Source organism: Pseudorca crassidens, chromosome 4, assembly GCF_039906515.1.
Source record: "Pseudorca crassidens isolate mPseCra1 chromosome 4, mPseCra1.hap1, whole genome shotgun sequence".
Taxonomy (NCBI): domain Eukaryota; kingdom Metazoa; phylum Chordata; class Mammalia; order Artiodactyla; family Delphinidae; genus Pseudorca; species Pseudorca crassidens.
Genome location: NC_090299.1, coordinates 151,730,105 through 151,747,713, shown reverse-complemented (window position 1 = coordinate 151,747,713; position 17,609 = coordinate 151,730,105). Strand labels below are relative to the sequence as shown.

At 43.8% G+C, this 17,609-nt stretch overlaps 1 protein-coding gene across 15 annotated transcripts in view; it reads right to left on the bottom strand.

Moving 5' to 3' along the window:
- The window catches only part of SPMIP2 (sperm microtubule inner protein 2), a 159,395-nt gene that overhangs the window by 50,328 nt on the left and 91,458 nt on the right, over nt 1–17,609 (bottom strand). For 4 of the 15 annotated variants that reach the window (XM_067737059.1, XM_067737057.1, XM_067737058.1 and 1 more), the window contains one exon: nt 3,420–3,652. The exons of 9 other annotated variants lie outside the window; for them this stretch is intronic. In XM_067737059.1, the coding sequence (XP_067593160.1) occupies nt 3,420–3,652 (233 nt within the window). Of the gene's footprint in view, nt 1–3,419; nt 3,653–4,099; nt 4,632–4,653; nt 7,621–17,609 lie in introns of those variants that run through there. 2 more of the 15 variants (XR_010943224.1, XR_010943223.1) reach the window with 2 other exon arrangements.

Genomic DNA, 17,609 nt, shown 5'->3' with positions numbered 1-17,609 from the left:
AATAGCCAAACACAGAAAGACCCAGAAGAGAGACCCGATGTTGTCATTTTCACTGTCCACTGCAATGTGGGAACTTTTTCAGGTGTCACTCAGCCTGGAAGTTACTATCTTTCTACCCAAATCCAGATGATCTATAGACCCCTTCCCAGTGCCCCAGAGAGGAGAGACCATTCCCGGGCAGGAAGCAGCTGCCCCAGGCATGTTACCGAGAGTCTACTGCAGGTGCCCGAGCTTCCTTAGCTGCCGGTCTTACTGGAACCTAGAGCAGGAAATTAGGAAGAGCAGCTGTTCTGGCTATAATAATCCACTAGGTGAAGGTTTGTGCTTAAAATCAAAGTTCTGAGTTATCGCGGTGGGAGCCACCGGGGAATCTCTGAGCTTAGACAGAAACAAAGTGCCACGTTGGTGGGACTCTTACAGGCACAGACGTCACGGGGATGGCATCGAGGGCTACCAAGGACAAGAAGCCAGAGACAGAAAAGGACGCGGATGCAGACGTCGCCCTGGGTTACATCGCACTGAGGAATGGACCAGCTCCCTATCGAGGAGGTGTGAATTCATGGCACAGGTGCTCACGTGTTATTTGTGATTAGGGCTTGTTTCAAGGCATGGAGTGTCTGTGTCTCTATCAGCTCAAACGTCACTTCCAGCCAAGTCTCATTGATTGGAAGGGGCTGCCTGGAGCTCTGCGTTGATAAGGTATCCAAGTCTGGGGCTTGACTCAGAAGCTGACCTTGACGGGCAGGGGATGGAAGCGGGCCCTGGGTGCAGGGTTGGGGGAGGTTAGCAGTCTTGGTGACAAATCCTAGGCCTTAGCTGGTGGGTAAATCATATGTGGTTCTTGACCTGTATGTACAGTCATTCTCAGTGCATCTTTTTGCTCTCATGATAAAGTTCTAAGTCCAAGGAATCCTTTAAGATTTGTTTAAGATCGTTACCTGAGATAAGTACATCTTTGAAAACAATTACTGTCAAAATGCTGGGGCCAAGCAAATGCACAGATGACAAGTCCTCAGAGCCCATGCCAAACAAGACCAGCTTCTGTGTGAGCCACGGGGTTGGGTGGCGGGGTGGAGGTCTCTGTATGCCTCACACGCAGTCCCACCAGGGTTAAGAGGACCGTGCTACCACGCAGAGCAGGGGTTTAGAGCCGTCTGTGAAATTCCATCAAAAGAAACCGAATAAATCCCTTCCTGGAAGGCTAAGTCGAGGCTGATGGGACTCTTGCATTCACAGCTGCACACACTCAAGATGGGCAACAGATCAAGGGCTGTGCACAAAAGCCCGGCGTCACTGGAGAGAAGCAACAAGGCAACAGATGTTCTGGACTCCGTTCAAACTGGCTGCCTCGCTTTGCGTTTGTCCTCTTCTCACTGGTGGCCACTTTTGATATCGAATCAAGTTTCTGATCTTCATCTTTATCGCCTGAGTGGAGTAAGACCCAGTTTAGGAACCTGAGCCCTCATTCTGTGTCACTGGCCCTGAGTGACGTTAAGTACAAAACCACAGTCCCAGTCATTGAAATCGGGGTGTCAACTGCGTGCCGGGCACCATGCAGAGCGTGTTCCTCATGCCCTTGTATTTAGAAGTCACGACATAACAAGAATCATGCTAAGACAGAGTCTTTTTTTTTCAGAAGAAAAAAATTGGGATTTTTATTGTAATTGCATGGGAATTACTTTTATCAATCTGATAGATTTGACATCTTTATGATATTGAATCTTCCAATTCATAAACATGATATATCTTTCCATTTATTTAGATCTTGTTTCAATAGTTTTATCATTTTTCTCCGTGTGTTGAACATCTCTTTTTTTTATTGAAGTATAGTCGATTTACAATGTTGTGCCAGCATATCCTTTTTTAAGATCTATTCCTACATACTTTGTATCTGTTGATGACACTGTAAGTAGTATCCTGTTTTATTGCATTTTCTGTTTCTCATATATAAAAATAAAATTGATTTTCATACCTGGATTTTGTATCCTGTTGACTACCAAATTCTCTTATACTTTGAGGTGTTCTACATGGTCAAGCATATTATTAGCAAATAATGATAGCTTTGCTCCTTCCATTTCAATCCTTACACATTTTATACTTTTTTTCCCCCTTACTGCCATGGTTAAGACCACCAGTACAAAGCTGAATGGAAAAATCATGATTTGGGGAATCTGTGTCTTGTTCCGGATCTTAAAGAGAAATGCTTTCAATGTTTTATCATTCAGTATTGCTATTGTTATAGGCTTTTTTTGTTTTTTTGTAGGTTGTCAGATTAGGAAAGTTCTCTTTTATTCCTAACTTAACCTAAAAGGGTTTTCACTTTCTGGGTTTTGTACGTAACTAGGAAAACCTTATGCTGGGAAGTTAAGAAACATAAAAGACATAGAGCCTTGATGTGTCCCAGGCACGGTGCCCAGCACTTTACAAATGTTTCTTTACGACAGCCTGATAAAGCAAATGCTCAGATTCATGATGAAGAGGCACAGAGGTCAAGGAACTGGCCAAGGCCACTCACAGCTAGCAGGTGGCAGGAGTGGGATAGGAATTCAGGTGGTCTTAGGAAGTGGGCACTCGAACACTGCCACAGGGCAGAGGAGGCATGGAGACCCAGGGAGATGAACTCAAGCCCAGGGTCGCAGAGTTGGACCTGACTCAGAGGCAGGAGTGGAACCCTTCTTGACCTCAAAGACTGAGCTCTCAGCTGCTCTCCTGTACTTGCCGAGGGTTGGCCAGAAAAAGGCTTTTTCCTTTATTAACCTTTACTATATGAGGCTGTACTATATTGCCTTAAGAAATCCAGTTACTGCATCGTTGATACATATTTTCAGGCCAAGTCTCACCTGGGAATAAAGTCTGAATTCTCAGATTTTGCTTCTAAAATCATCCGTGCTCTCTCCTGTTTCAGAGGAGAACGTGTGGGGTCACATCCACATCACCAAACGGAGACAGACAGGTTTTCTAAGAGCCCTCTGACTACGTGCCCTGGATGGTCTGATTTAAAGGCATGAGCCACACAGCGGGTTTTAAAGCCCTGGGGCTGGTTTCTAGGTTGGTGGATGAAGTGCAGCACAGGCTGCTGCTTTACCACCACCCACTCACCACGCCTCGCAAGGATGGGGGAGCCTGTGTGAATGTCACAGCGTAGATGGGAATCTGGATGCATTCCAAAGCCAAGTGCAAATGCTCTTGGAGTGCCCTCGGCTTCATTCCCTTCACACCTCTCCTTGCCGGTACTAAGGGACGAAGGGAGTGATAGCAGCAAGTACATTTATCCACACACTCATTTTTCTGCAAAAACTCCAATGCCATTGCTTCTCAAGGACAGGTCGAGAACATGACGTTTCCTACGGAAGCAAACTCAGAAAGCTTTCAAACCAGAAAACAATGTGCAAGGAGGAGCATAGATTTAAGAAAAATACCTTAACGTGAAAGCCAGTCTGAAGCCTGGTTTTGTTGATAAAATCATACACTGGTATTCCCCAACCAATTTCACCAACATACTCAGGTTTATATTTGGCCGGCAAGCTTCTCTTTGAGGCAGGCCTCTGTAAATATCTGAGATCTCCCGTTTTTTCTAATGCAGGACGCTTTTCTCCTATATAGGAAGTATGCTGAGCAACTTTAGGGAGATGGTCCTTTACATAATCTGGGCCTTAAAACAGAAAGAAAAAAACACTTTGAAAAAATCTCCACACTTTATTCTAAGATGCTTTATTCTAAATGGTGGAAATAATAACAACTAATGCTTGTATGTCATTGACTATATTCTAGGTGCTCTCATAAGCCTTTTAGATATGTTAATTCAATTACTCCTTGTATTAACCAAGTGAAGTTGGGCGTATTATTTCCCCCAGTTTATACGTGGGGAAAACAAGGCCCAGAAGGATTGGTTACTTGTCCAGAGTCACAGCTAATGAGCCTACAGGCTGTCTCACGGTTTTCTTTATAACCAACTTAATACAGACACGTTCTTTTTTAAAATTTATTTTATTGAAGTATAGTTGATTTACAATGTTGTGTTAATTTCTGCAGTACAGCAAAATGATTCACTTATACATACACACATATATATATATATATATATATATACACATTCTTTTTCAGATTCTTTTCCATGATGGTTTATCACAGGATATTGAATATAGTTCCCTGTGCTATACAGTAGGACTTGGTTGTTTATCCATTCTCTATGTAATAGTTTGCATCTGCTAATCCCAAACTCCCAATCCATCCCCCCCAACCTCCTCGCCCTTGGCAACCACAAGTCTGTCCTCTATGTCTGTGAGTCTGTTTCTGTTTTGTAAATAAGTTTATCATTTGTATCATATTTTAGATTCCACATATAAGTGATATCATATGGTATTTGTCTTTGTCTGACTGACTTCACTTCGTATGATAATCTCTAAGTTCAACCATGTTGCTGCAAATGGCATTATTTTGTTCTTTTTTATGGCTGAGTACTATTCCATTGTATATATGTACCACATCTTCTTTATGCATTCATCTGTCAATGGACATTTAGGTTGTTTCCATGTCTTGGCTGTCGAATAGGAGACACAGTCTTTAAACTAAAACTCCTCACTAATACCACATTTGCAGGATGTTGGTCTTTAGACATCGAGATATTTTATCTAGAGAGATAAAATCCTGAAATGAGGATTAGAAAATTCCCCAAATGTATTAGAAGCCATGGGAAGATGGAGAGAATTGTCAGATGAGGACAGCTCATAACGGATGATGCCCAAAGGCAGGGGCATTTAATAAACATCGGTATTTTAAATGTAAGACAATGAACAAAGGAATCAATGAATTGTGGAAGTGGGTGAAGCAAAAATAACAGGAGGTGTGGGAAAAGATGGCTTCCATATGCTTGGTGTTGAGAGCTGATGACGTGAACATGTGAAGAGGAGCCAGAATGGTCCTGATTAGAACAGACAGTGATCTGCTGGCCCAGGAAGAGTTTCGGAAGTCCCGGAACCAAAGTGGCTGCAGGATTGTCTGGGCACGTTGGGTAACACAAAGAAGAAACGTCACTCCTCTTACCCAAGGTGAACCCCAGACCTTGGAAGTGGAGGCTGTGCTGTGGTCACGGTGTCACCTGGCCCTTCCTGACCCTGTGGCCCCTCTCATTTTGTCTTGGGTCGTGGAGCTCAGGGTTTGCAGGGAGCACAGGTGGGCGGGGGGTTGACCACATGCTCCGATGCAGTGGTCGGTGTGGTTACAAGTCTGTGCCTGGAGACATCATCCAAGCTTTCCAAGGGAGCTGAAAATGTGAGAAATCGCTCCCCAGACACAGGCTTGGGGCAGATGTTGCCCCAGCTTCCCAGTCACCGCGGCTCCCATGACGCCTGCGTGTTCACTGTGCCTCATTTCCCGTGACGGACCCATCGTGGCCCCAGGTTCTCACTCAGGTAAAGTACAGGATGGCCCAAGCATGAAAAACTGTTTTCTCTCCCAATGTGACGGGTGTTGAGGGCTCACCTACAAAACTGCTGCCATAAGGAAAATTTTGCAATCTCCTCCAAACAGCACGAAATTACAACTGTATTAGTCTTGCTGGAAGTTCAGGGTATTTTGAGGCTGGTGTTTTCCCAAATGTTCCCCTAATATTGCTCCCATGAGTGACCATGACAAAGCCTAGGCGTGAACTGGGGGTTCTCTATTGTCAAATACACTTGAGAACACTATCCGTTTGCCGTTGAGAGAGTCCCAGCACATGAAAGTGTGTTAAAAGTTCTGAGAAATCCGGGCTTCCCTGGTGGCTCAGTGGTTAAGAATCCGCCTGCCAATGCAGGGGACACGGGTTCGAGCCCTAGTCCGGGAAGATCCCACATGCTGCGGAGCAACTAAGCCCATGCACCATAGCTACTGAGCCTGCGCTCTAGAGCCCATGAGCCACAACTACTGAGCCCATGAGCCACAACTACTGAGCCTGTGCTCTAGGCCCATGCACCACAACTACTGAGTCCGCGTGCCACAACTACTGAATCCACGTGCCACAACTACTGAGCCCACGAGCCACAACTACTGAGCCCATGTGTCACAACTACTGAAGCCCGCGCGCCTCGAGCCCGTGCTCCAAAACAAAGAGAAGCCACCACAATGAGAAGCCCACGCACCGCAACGAAGAGTAGCCTCCGCTCAGCCACAACTAGAGAAAGCCCACGCGCGGCAGTGAAGACCTAACACAGCCAAAAATAAATAATAAATTTATTTTTTAAAAAAAAGTTCTGAGAAATCCTGCGGTAAATTAACCTGTTTGCAATTATGTAATCCAGCGTTTCCCAAACTTATCTAAACATGGATCCTTTTCCTCGTTGGGTCACCTGTATGCATCCTGCAGATACCAGCAGATTTGGGAAAATATTGATCCTCCATGTAATTTTCGGTTGTTGCTAAAATTCTGTCGTCACCTCACACTATTGCAAAAGTGAGAGCAGACGTATATCTATAGTTATTCCTTGTCACTCTGCAGACCACATTTTTTAAAAGAGCAATTACTTGACAGCTGAGTCTAAACACTTCGTTTTAGACAGAATCGTAGAAAGTGAACGTGCTTTACAAGCCGAGGGTGGGGAGAGGAGCTCCCCAGAGAATCTAGCTTCCCTGTGGCATTTCAGTTGAGTCACTGGACTTTCCTGAAACCCCATGTACTCCTGTGTGCTTTAGAAATAGCATGATGCAGCGTGAATGGCACAGGAAGTTCTGGGACATCCCTCCCTGGCTGCATAGCTGACGCAGGCACCCGCCTATACAGCAGAGGCAGCTGAGAGTCACTGTCTGCAGTGGGCCAGGTTCACAGCCGTCCCCTGGAGCTGGCCTGATGCTCACCTAACCAAAAAATCCACTCTCACCACGCAGGCAGCAATGCAGACGTGGGGTTTCCCTGATGGGCAGTTCCACGGGTGTCTGGCTTTAAATGACCCATGTTTCCCTCCCCTAACCCTCATCCTCCAGAGCCGAGACTCTCTGCTGGATCCGATTCCCTGCTTCAAGGTCAAACTTCCAACTCCTGTCCAATCCACGGTCACTTTGTTTTTCCTTTAACGGCTATCATCTCTGTTCGACGACTGTTGCTACGTCCCTTAGGGTGTTCCTAGCTGTTTTTCATCTTATGGCACGTTTTCTTGGGTCGTTCATTGTTTTCCCCAAAACCCCGGCCCCCATTTGCCAGCCATGAAGTTGACAGCTCCTGGGTTAATAAAACCCTCATGTGCCCATCTGCTTTGGAGTTCTTGTCAACACCTGAAGACCAGCTCCAAGGGGACACCCCGCAGCTGTAATCCTGAAACAGAGCTGCCCAGCACTGGTCTACTGCCAGGGGAGCCACGTCACGATGGGGGAAGGAGAGGTGCTTCCATTTACATCTGTGCCAGGCTTCACGGGTCCTCATTTCTGCATCTTCCTGCCCTGGAGAAACTGTGATCTCACGGCCAGCGGGTAGATCCTGTCTCCCCTGTACGTGCCCAGCGTGGCTTGTTCATCAGTGTCTGAAATTCTCAAGTTACGGTCGAAGATGTGGTTTTGAAGCTAAACTACCGTAGGGTCAAATCCTGGCTTTGTCTTGTGCTTTGTGACCCAGGGAACATCATTCGGCCTCTGAGTTTAAGCTTCTCATCTCTAAAATGAAAAAAGACACATGCACCCCAGTGTTCATAGCAGCACTGTTCACAACTGCCAGGACATGGAAGCCACCTAAATGCCCATCGACAGAGGAATGGATAAAGAAGATGTATTATATACATACAATGGAATGTTAGCCATAAGGAAAACAAAATAATGACATTTGCTGCAACATGGATGGACCTAGAGATTATCATACTAAGTGAAGTAAGTCAGACAGAGAAAGACAAATATCATATGATATCACTTATATGTGGAATCTAAAATATGATACACATGAACTTATTTACAAAACAGAAATAGACTCACAGACATAGAAAACAAACTTATGGTTACCAAATGGGAAAGGGGGGGGGATAAATTAAGAGTATAGGATTAACAGATACACACCACTATATATAAAATAGATAACCAAAAATGACCTACTGTAGAGCACAGGGAACTACAGTCAATATTTTCTAATAACCTATAACGAAAAATAATCTGAAAAAGAATATATACATATGTGTGTGTGTATGTATAACTGAATCACGTTGCTGTACACCTGAAAGTAACACAACACTGTAAATTACCTATACTTCAATTTTTTTAAATGGTTAAAAAAAAAAAAAGAATAGTGATGCCTGTCTGGTAGCCTTGCTGGAAGGAGAGGAAATAATTTTATTGAAAGAAGTGCTTATCTGAGCATCTGGCACATAAGATGCAGCAATATTATTATTCGTGTCTCTTCCTCTTTCTTGTCTGTTCGCTTCTTGTTTTAATTTGATGCTTTGTCTTACCGGTTACATTTTTTAAAATATATTTTAGGAGCTTTCACTGATAAACAATTTATTTCTTATTGTGAATAAACTTCCAAGCCTTTCCTGAGAGCTCTTCTAGATCAGGGGTTGGCAAACTTTTCCTGTAAAAGACCAGAGAGGAAATATTTGTGGCTTTGCATGCAGGGCATACAGCCTCTGTCTCAACTACTCAGCTCTGCCCTTTAGGGCAAGAGCAGTCATGGACCCTATGTAAACAAATGGGCGTGGCTGGGTTCCAATAAAAGTTTATTTATAGACACTGAAATTTTAATTTCATGTAATTTTCACATGTTACAAACTATTATCCTTCTTTTGCTTTTCCCCCCAACCATTTGAAAGAGTAAAAACCATTCTTTGCTCACAGGGGGCAGGACAAATTTGATCCAGGAGCCATAGTTTGCCAACCTCTGATGATGGTGGACAGAAAGGCAGCAGATGCCACGGAGGGTGGGAAGAGGCCAGACCGGCGAATCCTGGCGGCTTCCCAACAAGCGTCACCTGTTGCCAACACTCGGAAAGGCCGGGCCACGGCATGTGTCAATAGAGAAACAAAGTTCCATCCTGAGGCAGATGTCTCTTTCTGACTTCTCTCCTCTGCATTTGCAGTGTTTCAATTAATTAACGAACTCATTCCTTTATTCTCTCACCGATTGATTCATTCCTTCAACAAATAGTTATTGAACTGTACGCCAGGCACCGTTCCAAGTGCTGGGCGTAGAGCAGCGGACAAAGCCGAGACCCTGCCTTCAAGGAGCTTCTCCTGTGTTTGAGAGGCCGGTGATACTTGTAAACGGTCCCTCAGCATCTTTCATCTGGCTTCTCACAGTAACCTCCTAACTACTCTTAGCTCTAGCTTCTCTCCTATCCAATCCATCCTCCACGCAGCTGCCGGGAGGAATCTAAAACGGAGGTAAAAGAACATATCTCTTCTCCTAAAAATCATGAAATGGTTTTCTATAATGGTGCCTGTAATTGTTTTCATCCAGATCTCCTAGGATTTCTGACTAGTGTCTTCATAAACTGAGCCAAGCCTAGTGATGGCGTCTTACCTTCCTTCACCTTTCCTTACGATCAGAACCCATCTTTCAAGGCTTATTGTGAGTGCCGCCTCTTCTGGAAAACATCCCTAATGCCAAGTCAAAATTAGACTCTCGGGCTTCCCTGGTGGCGCAGTGGTTGGGAGTCCGCCTGCCGATGCGGGGGACGCGGGTTTGTGCCCCGGTCTGGGGGGATCCCACGTGCCGCAGAGTGGCTGGGCCTGTGAGCCGTGGCCACTGAGCCTGCGCGTCCGGAGCCTGTGCTCCGTGACGGGAGAGGCCGCAACAGTGAGAGGCCCGCGTACCTCAAAAAAAAACCCCAAAAAACAAAAAAAAACATTAAAAAAAAAAATTAGACATTCAGCATGCTGCGTTCACAGGAGTCTATTTCATCTTTAAAAATATCATACCTATTGGATCTATTCCATTTGTAACCTCCTAGAGGGTAAAGGGTATATTTTATTTATCTCTGTGAACACCTAAAAAAATTTTTTTAATTGAAATAGATTTGACATATAACATTGTGTACATTTAAGGTATACAACATGTTGATCTGATACATTTATATATTCTAGTATGATCGCCATTGTAGTGAAAATTAGCACATCTATCATTTCTTTTTAGTGGTTGGACTAATTACAACTAGTCTCTTAGCAAGTCTGATGATAGTAATACCATATTGTTGTCCACACTCACTATGAGGTGCATTAGAGCTCTAGGCTTATCTGCTACTCTTTGCAAGTTTGTACCTTTAGACAACATTTGTCCTATGCCACCAATTCCCAGCCCCTGGTGACCACCATTCTACACTTTAAGTGTGTGGCTTTTTTAGATTCTATGTATAACTGAGATCATACAGTATTTGTCTTTCTCTGTCTGACTTATTTCACTAAGCATGATGTCCTCAAGGTCCATCCGTGTGGTCACAAACGGCAGCTGTCCTCTTTCTCATGGTTGAATTGTATATGTAGATACGAGATATACACACATGTCATCTCTGTAAAGTCTTAACTGTCAGCACAGTGCTTGGAACGTAGTAGGTCCTCAAGAAGCATGTGATGAATGCTGAAGAGAACTGTTTGTTGAATAAGTGAATTAAAGAACTCCATCATAAGATGGAAAGTACATAAAGCCATGCTGAGGGAGAAACGAGCAGTTCTTTAAATATCTATAGGCAACCTCATTTCCAGAGCTGCCTTAGACCCTCCTAGTCTGGACTTCATGATTCGACAGTTCAGGGTAAGGTCAGAGAAAGGGCTGCTTTTCACAACATTTATTCTGAATAGTTGGCGGCACAGAGAAGGATGAGTGCTCACGGCGATATCACTTCGTCCCATAATACGGCCTCATGAGTCAATTCTCCACTTCAGTGACCCAAATGAAACACACCAAGGAAATAAATCGACAGGCCTCGAGTGGAACACGGCAGTGAGTGTTTTAACACGTTTATTTGAAAACATGTTGACAATACGGGTATAAATTGGCCATTACAGACGTGCCATGCAGAACAACAGGGTTAGTCGGGGGAAGCAGACAAGGCAAAGGTCAGAGGGAGGGATGTGAAATACGAAACAAACTCTAAGGGACACATCTGACATATGCACGTGGGGAAAGTAGAGGAGATGATAATTGTTATAACTGCTAATGTGCACGGACTCTCCATTTCTAAGAACTGGCACACAGTGGACTCATGGACAGGAACAGTTCTAAACTCCGTATTTCAATGCAATTCGTGCAATTATTCAATAGGTCTAACCATCGGATGACCTGGAAGACTTAGTTTGTCGATATGCGTTTGGAAGATGGCGGAGTAGGGAGGCCCTGATCTCATTACCCTCCCCCCACCACCAGCACGCCAAAATCACCACTATTTACAGAGCAACTATGGAGGCAAAAGACCAGAAGGCTAGCAGGAAAGATCGTCTACGACTAAAGATGTAAAGAAGGAATCTCAATCAGACGGATAGAAAGGAAGGAGACACAGCATCCCCAGGTGGGTGACCCCTAGATGAGAGGATAATCCCAAATAGACAGGTGCACCATACAGTCTAAAGAGACCTCCTTCTCCTCCTCCAGCAGCATTGTCTGCTCTCGGGACAGACATTATTATTCCCTGAAGCGGTGAAGTACAGCTTGGTCCGTGTTTCATGTGTGAGGTCAGGGTCCCCAGCTATTTTAGGAGCGTGTCTTGTCTCTCTGCTTGTCAAGCAGCCCCGGGTTAGGTCCCTTAGAGACTCAAACTGTCTTCTATTTGCTTCAAGCTTCCAAAGCATCCTGGGCGGTGCAGTGCACTAAGCAAAGGCTTGGTAATATTCGTTGAAAGATCGACTACTTTAACATTAAGTTGCTGATGTAATCCAAAAGTATAAAATTCCGTACTTTTCCATGGGAACACAGAAAAAAGGCAGGATCAAAAAGTTTTGTAAACATCTCTGGACTTTTACTTGAAAAGTAAAGCTGACAGACTCATCTTGACAAAACTGCAACCAGGTGATTCTCTACATGTTTATCTCACCTGAAGACAAAATCTAAGTAGATAATAATAAATAGGTTTCAGAATTCCCTGGTGGCGCAGTGGTTAAGAATCCGCCTGCCAACGCAGGGGACACAGGTTCGAGCCCCGGTCCCGGAAGATCCCACATGCCGCAGAGCAACTAAGCCCGTGGGCCACAACTACTGAGCCTGCGCTCTAGAACCCACGAGGCACAACTACCGAGCCCGCATGCCACAACTACTGAAGCCCACGTGCCTAGAACCCCTGCTCCGCAACAAGAGAAGACACTGCAATGAGAAGCCCGTGCACTGCAACAAAGAGTAGCCCCCGCTCGCCACAACTAGAGGAAGCCCGCGCGCAGCAACGAGGACCCAGTGCAGGCAAAGATAAATAAATACATAAATTTACAAAAAAATAATAATAAATAGGTTTCATTGTTTTGGTTTGGTTTTGACTTGGAATTTTCCTGTATAAATGTGTGTAAAATAGTCAATTTATTATAAGGAACTCTTTACCATTCATGGAGACAGTCCTCAGACGTTCCCATGAGAAAAGATATTAAGATGTACGTATGTAAAACTAATAAAAACCCACCAGAGCACTGCAAGTAACAGGAAGTCATCACAAATGAATTAAATAATAAGAAAAACCATTGTGTCATATTGTAAGATCTGAGGTCTGAGGAATCTGGGCTTGCTTAATGCCCAGCGATGTCCTCAGAAGAATAGACTCTTCCCAGGTCTGTGCTCTGCATCCTCAGGGTACCAGGTCGCCTTCAGGCACGCTCCCCTTGAGGCTCCAAGGAGGCTGTCACAGCTCCAGGTATCATAATGCAGGTACCATAATGCCCAAGAGGGGTTGTGTGTGTTTCACCAGTGGAGAAGCCCTTCCTCCAAAACAACAGGTGAATTCGTCTCTCATTTTATTGGTCAGAACTGAGTCATTTATCTCTTCCTAAAACCAAGCACTGGAAGAGGACTGGGGTTTCAGAGCCTGGCATGAATGACTCAGGGTTTAACCCTGAGTCATATGAGGCCCAATTATGCAACCAAACAAGACGGTGGCTCCCTGGAAAGGAGTGGGATGTGAGGCCCCTGACTTGTCTGACACAGAGCACGTAGGGAAACTCCTCACAGAAAAAAAGGAAACCACACACCCAACGCGACTTTTTTTTACTGCTTTACAATCTACTTTTAATACCACATACAATGATTTGAAGTCACTACCATCTGGTTCTTGATCACATGCTGAATTATAATTCATTTGGTGTTTATGCTCTCACGCATGAGGATGTGACTTTACACGGAAACAGAGAAATGGAGGCCAGCCAGGGGCCCCGTCAGAACTCACCTTCACAAAATGCAAGGGAGAGAGGGCCGTGTTGCTCTCAAGCCCTCTGAGCGAGAGCAGAGGTGGGCAAACTGTGCTACGAAGGGCCAGCGAGTAAACGTTTCAGACTCTGGGGCCTTAGCCTGTCTGTCACCACAACTCAGCTGTCTTTGCAGCACAAAAACGAGCCATAGGGACTTCCCGGGTGGTCCAGTGGTGAGGACTCTGCGCTTCCACTGCAGGGGGCATGGGTTCGATCCCTGGTCGGGGAACTAAGACCCTGCATGCCACGGGGCATAGTTGACTATCCTCTGATCTGGAGTGTGTCTCATATTTGCCTTTTATTTGACACTTTCTCCATGCGTATTTTAGACAGAAAGCTTCTCCGTTTGTTAGAGTCAAAGAGTTGAGTACATCACTGCAAAAATTAGTATTTCATTGAAATGCACTATTTTGCATCAAAAAGCCTAGCTTTTATTTGTACAAAAGGTCCCAGAGAAAGCGTTGCTTTATTCTACTCTGCTGGTGTTAATTGGGCCCATCTCATTTCTGACTCTGTGATCACTGATTTTCATATTATTAGAGTTGTGTAAGTGACCAGTGAGGAGATGCAAATATAGTTAACCTGCCAGTGCAGATAAAAAATAGAAAAGTGGGTGGGATGATAAATGATACAGATAAACTGGAAATTAAAACACGAGGTAAGAGGGCTTCCCTGGTGGCGCAGTGGTTGAGAGTCCGCCTGCCGATGCAGGGGACACGGGTTCGTGCCCCGGTCCAGGAAGATCCCACATGCCGCGGAGCGGCTGGGCCCGTGAGCCATGGCCGCTGAGCCTGCACGTCCGGAGCCTGTGCTCCGCAACGGGAGAGGCCACAATAGCTAGAGGCCCGCGTACCGCAGGAAAAAAAAAAAAACAAAAAAAAACACGAGGTAAGAATGACACTGGTTTACTGCTAAACAGGTATGCGTTGCTCTGTTCGTGCTCTGAGTAATGATGGTGATTACCACCTAATCCAGAGAGAAGAGCTTAACTAACTCTGGGCTGGGTGGAAACAGCTGCTATGGATTGTAAAATGTACCATCGACTTAATACTAGGTTTGCTTCGAAAAGAGAAAAGAAAAGAAACTTACTACTTTAAATGTAGGCATTGACAGCAAGGCACATCACAGACAAGTTAACATGTAATTTATGAAAATAACACTTCTTAGCCTTCATGAAATATGGCCATTTCCTTCTCTATCCCCTGGATAAACAGGACAGCAGGAAAGGATTGTTTATTTCTAGATGGCAGTAAGTGACTTCAGTTTAGACCAGGGCAATTCAGACTAGTAAGTGGTGTTTCTCCACCTTGTAAATTATATAATAAGTGAGTAAAAATGGCTTTAAAGGGGCTGAGAGTAGGATGTAAGAAAAACATGGGAACTCGCTATTGGGATTATTGAGAAATGTTTAATTGTAAAAAAGCAGGTAAGCAGTAATCTACAGATAAGTACTCTTTACACTTTTGTATCTTTTAAAACAATTTGTATTGAAGTATAGTTGATTTACATGTGTTAATTTCTGCTGCACAGCAAAGTGACTCAGTTATACATATAAACACATTCTTTTTTATATTCTTTTCCATTATGGTTTTTCCCAGGATATTGAATATAACTCTCTGTGCTATACAGTAGGGCCTTGTTAGTTACCCGTTCTATACATTTTTGTATCTTTTTTATTATACCTTTACCCTTTTCTACTCAGCCAGCCAGGAAACTGGCAGTGTTCCCAGATACTAGTTAAGGGGATTGAAATGAAACAAGTCCTCGTTTATTCCAAGAACAGATTCACTACATTGTGGCACTTTGCTTTTAAAATGGGTCTGTGAACAGGTGAAATACTAGACTCACAAAGCCATGTGAGAGCAGAGATTATACATTAAAAACTAAGTTAAGGGGCTTCCCTGGTGGCGCTGTGGTTGAGAGTCCGCCTGCCGATGCAGGGGACACGGGTTCGAGCCCTGGTCTGGGAAGATCCCACATGCCGCGCAGCAACTAAGCCCGTGCGCCACAACTACTGAGCCTGCGTGTCTGGAGCCTGTGCTCCACAACAAGTGAGGCCGCGATAGTGAGAGGCCCGCGCACCGCGATGAAGAGTGGCCCCCGCTCGCCGCAACTGGAGAAAGCCCGCGCACAGAAACGAAGACCCAACACAGCCATAAATAAATAAATTAAAAAAAAAAAAAAAACTAAGTTAAATTTCCTTATCAGTCCATATCTGCATGCCCTTACTTTGGGGATCTACTCTCCCCTCCCTGAGAGCAAACCTTTTCTTCTCGAATCAACTTGGTGCAGCAAGGAGAGCCCTTGGACAGGAGGACAGTGACATTGGGATTTTGGTCCTGGCATGGCTGCCACGCCGAGAGGACCCAGGGAAATCCTCACATCTTCCTCGGCGAATACAATTTCTTCTTCTTTTAACAACTTTGTTGAAGTGCAACTGACATACAATAAACTGCATGTATTTAAAGTGTGCAGTTTACGTCTTACAAACATGTACACACATGAGCAGGGTGCCAAATAAATACAGAACACCCAGTTAGGTTTGAATTTCAGATAAACACTAAGGGTTTTTTTTTAGTGTAAGTATGTTCCAAACATTGCACGGTACATACTTATACTAAAAATATTCTTTATCCGAAATTCAAACTTAGCTGGTGCCTTATATTTTCACGTGCTAAATCTGGCAGCCCTATCCACGAAATATCACCACAATCAAGACAAAAAGCGTATCCATCACCCCCAAATTTTCTCACCTGCCTTTGGAAATTCTACCTTTTCCCACTCCCTGCCCTTTGCTACACCCAGGCAGCCACTTATCTGCGTTCAGTTCCTGTAAATTAACTTGGATTTTCTACAATTTTATATAAATGGCATCATATACCATGCACTCTCTTAAAAAAATTTTTTTATTGAAGTATAGTTGATTTACAACATTGTGCCAGTCTCTGCTGTACAGCAAAGTGACTCAGTTATACACATATATACATCCTTTTTTTATATTCTTTTCCATGATGGTTTATCACAGGATATTGAATATAGTTCTCTGTGCTATATGGTAGGTCCTTGTTGTTTATCCATTCTATATGTAATAGTTTGCATCTGCTAATCCCAAACTCCCAGTCATACCCTCCCCTGCCCTTGGTAACCACAAGTCTGTCCTCTATGTCTGTGTCTGTTTCGTACAATAGATAAGTTCATTTGTGCCGTATTTCAGAGTTCACATATAAGTGATATCATATGGTATTTGTCTTTCTCTTTCTGACTTACTTCACTTAGTATTATAATCTCTAGTTGCAACCATGTTGCTACAAATGGCATTATTTCATTCTTTTTTATGGCTGAGTAATATTCCATTGTATATATGTACCACATCTTCTTTAACCATTCCTCTGTTGATGGACACTTAGGTTGTTTCCATGTCTTGGCTATTGTGAACAGTGCAGCTATGAACATAGAGGTGCATGTATCTTTTTGAATTATAGTTTTGTCTGAGTATATTCCCAGGAGTGGGATTGCTGGGTCATGTGGTAATTCTATTTTTAGTTTTTTAAGGAACCTCCATACTGTTCTCCATAGTGGCTGCACCAACGTACATTCCCACCAACAGTGCAGGAGGGTTCCCTTTTCTCCACACCCTCTCCAGCATTTGTTATTTGTAGACTTTTTAATGATGGCCATTCTGACTGGTGTGAGGTGATACCTCATCGTAGTTTTGATTTGCATTTCTCTAATAATTAGTGATTTTGAGCATCTTTTCATGTGCCTGTTGGCCATCTGTATGTCTTCTTTGGAGAAATGTCTATTAAGGTCTTCTGCCCATTTTTCTATTGGGTTCTTTTGTTGTTGTTGTTGAATTGTATGAACTGTTTGTATATTTTGGAGATTAATCCTTTGTCAGTTGCTTCATTTGCAAATATTTTCTCCCATTCTATAGGTGGTCTTTTCATTTTGTTTATGGTTTCCTTTGCCGTGCAAAAGTCTGTAAATTTGATTAGGTCCTATTTGTTTATTTTCATTTTTATTTCTATTGCCTCGGGAGACTGACCTAAGGAAACATTGGTACGATTTATGTCAGAGAATGTTTTGCCTAACAGCATGCACTCTCTTTTGTCTGGCTACTGACGCTAAGCATAATTATTTTGAGATCATCCGTATTATTATAACATGTACCAATAGTTCATTCTTTTTTTACTGCTGAATAGTATCTTCTTGTATGGATATGCAGTAGTTAGTTTATTCATTTTCCTGGTGATGGACTTTTGGGTTGTTTTCAGTTTGGGGTG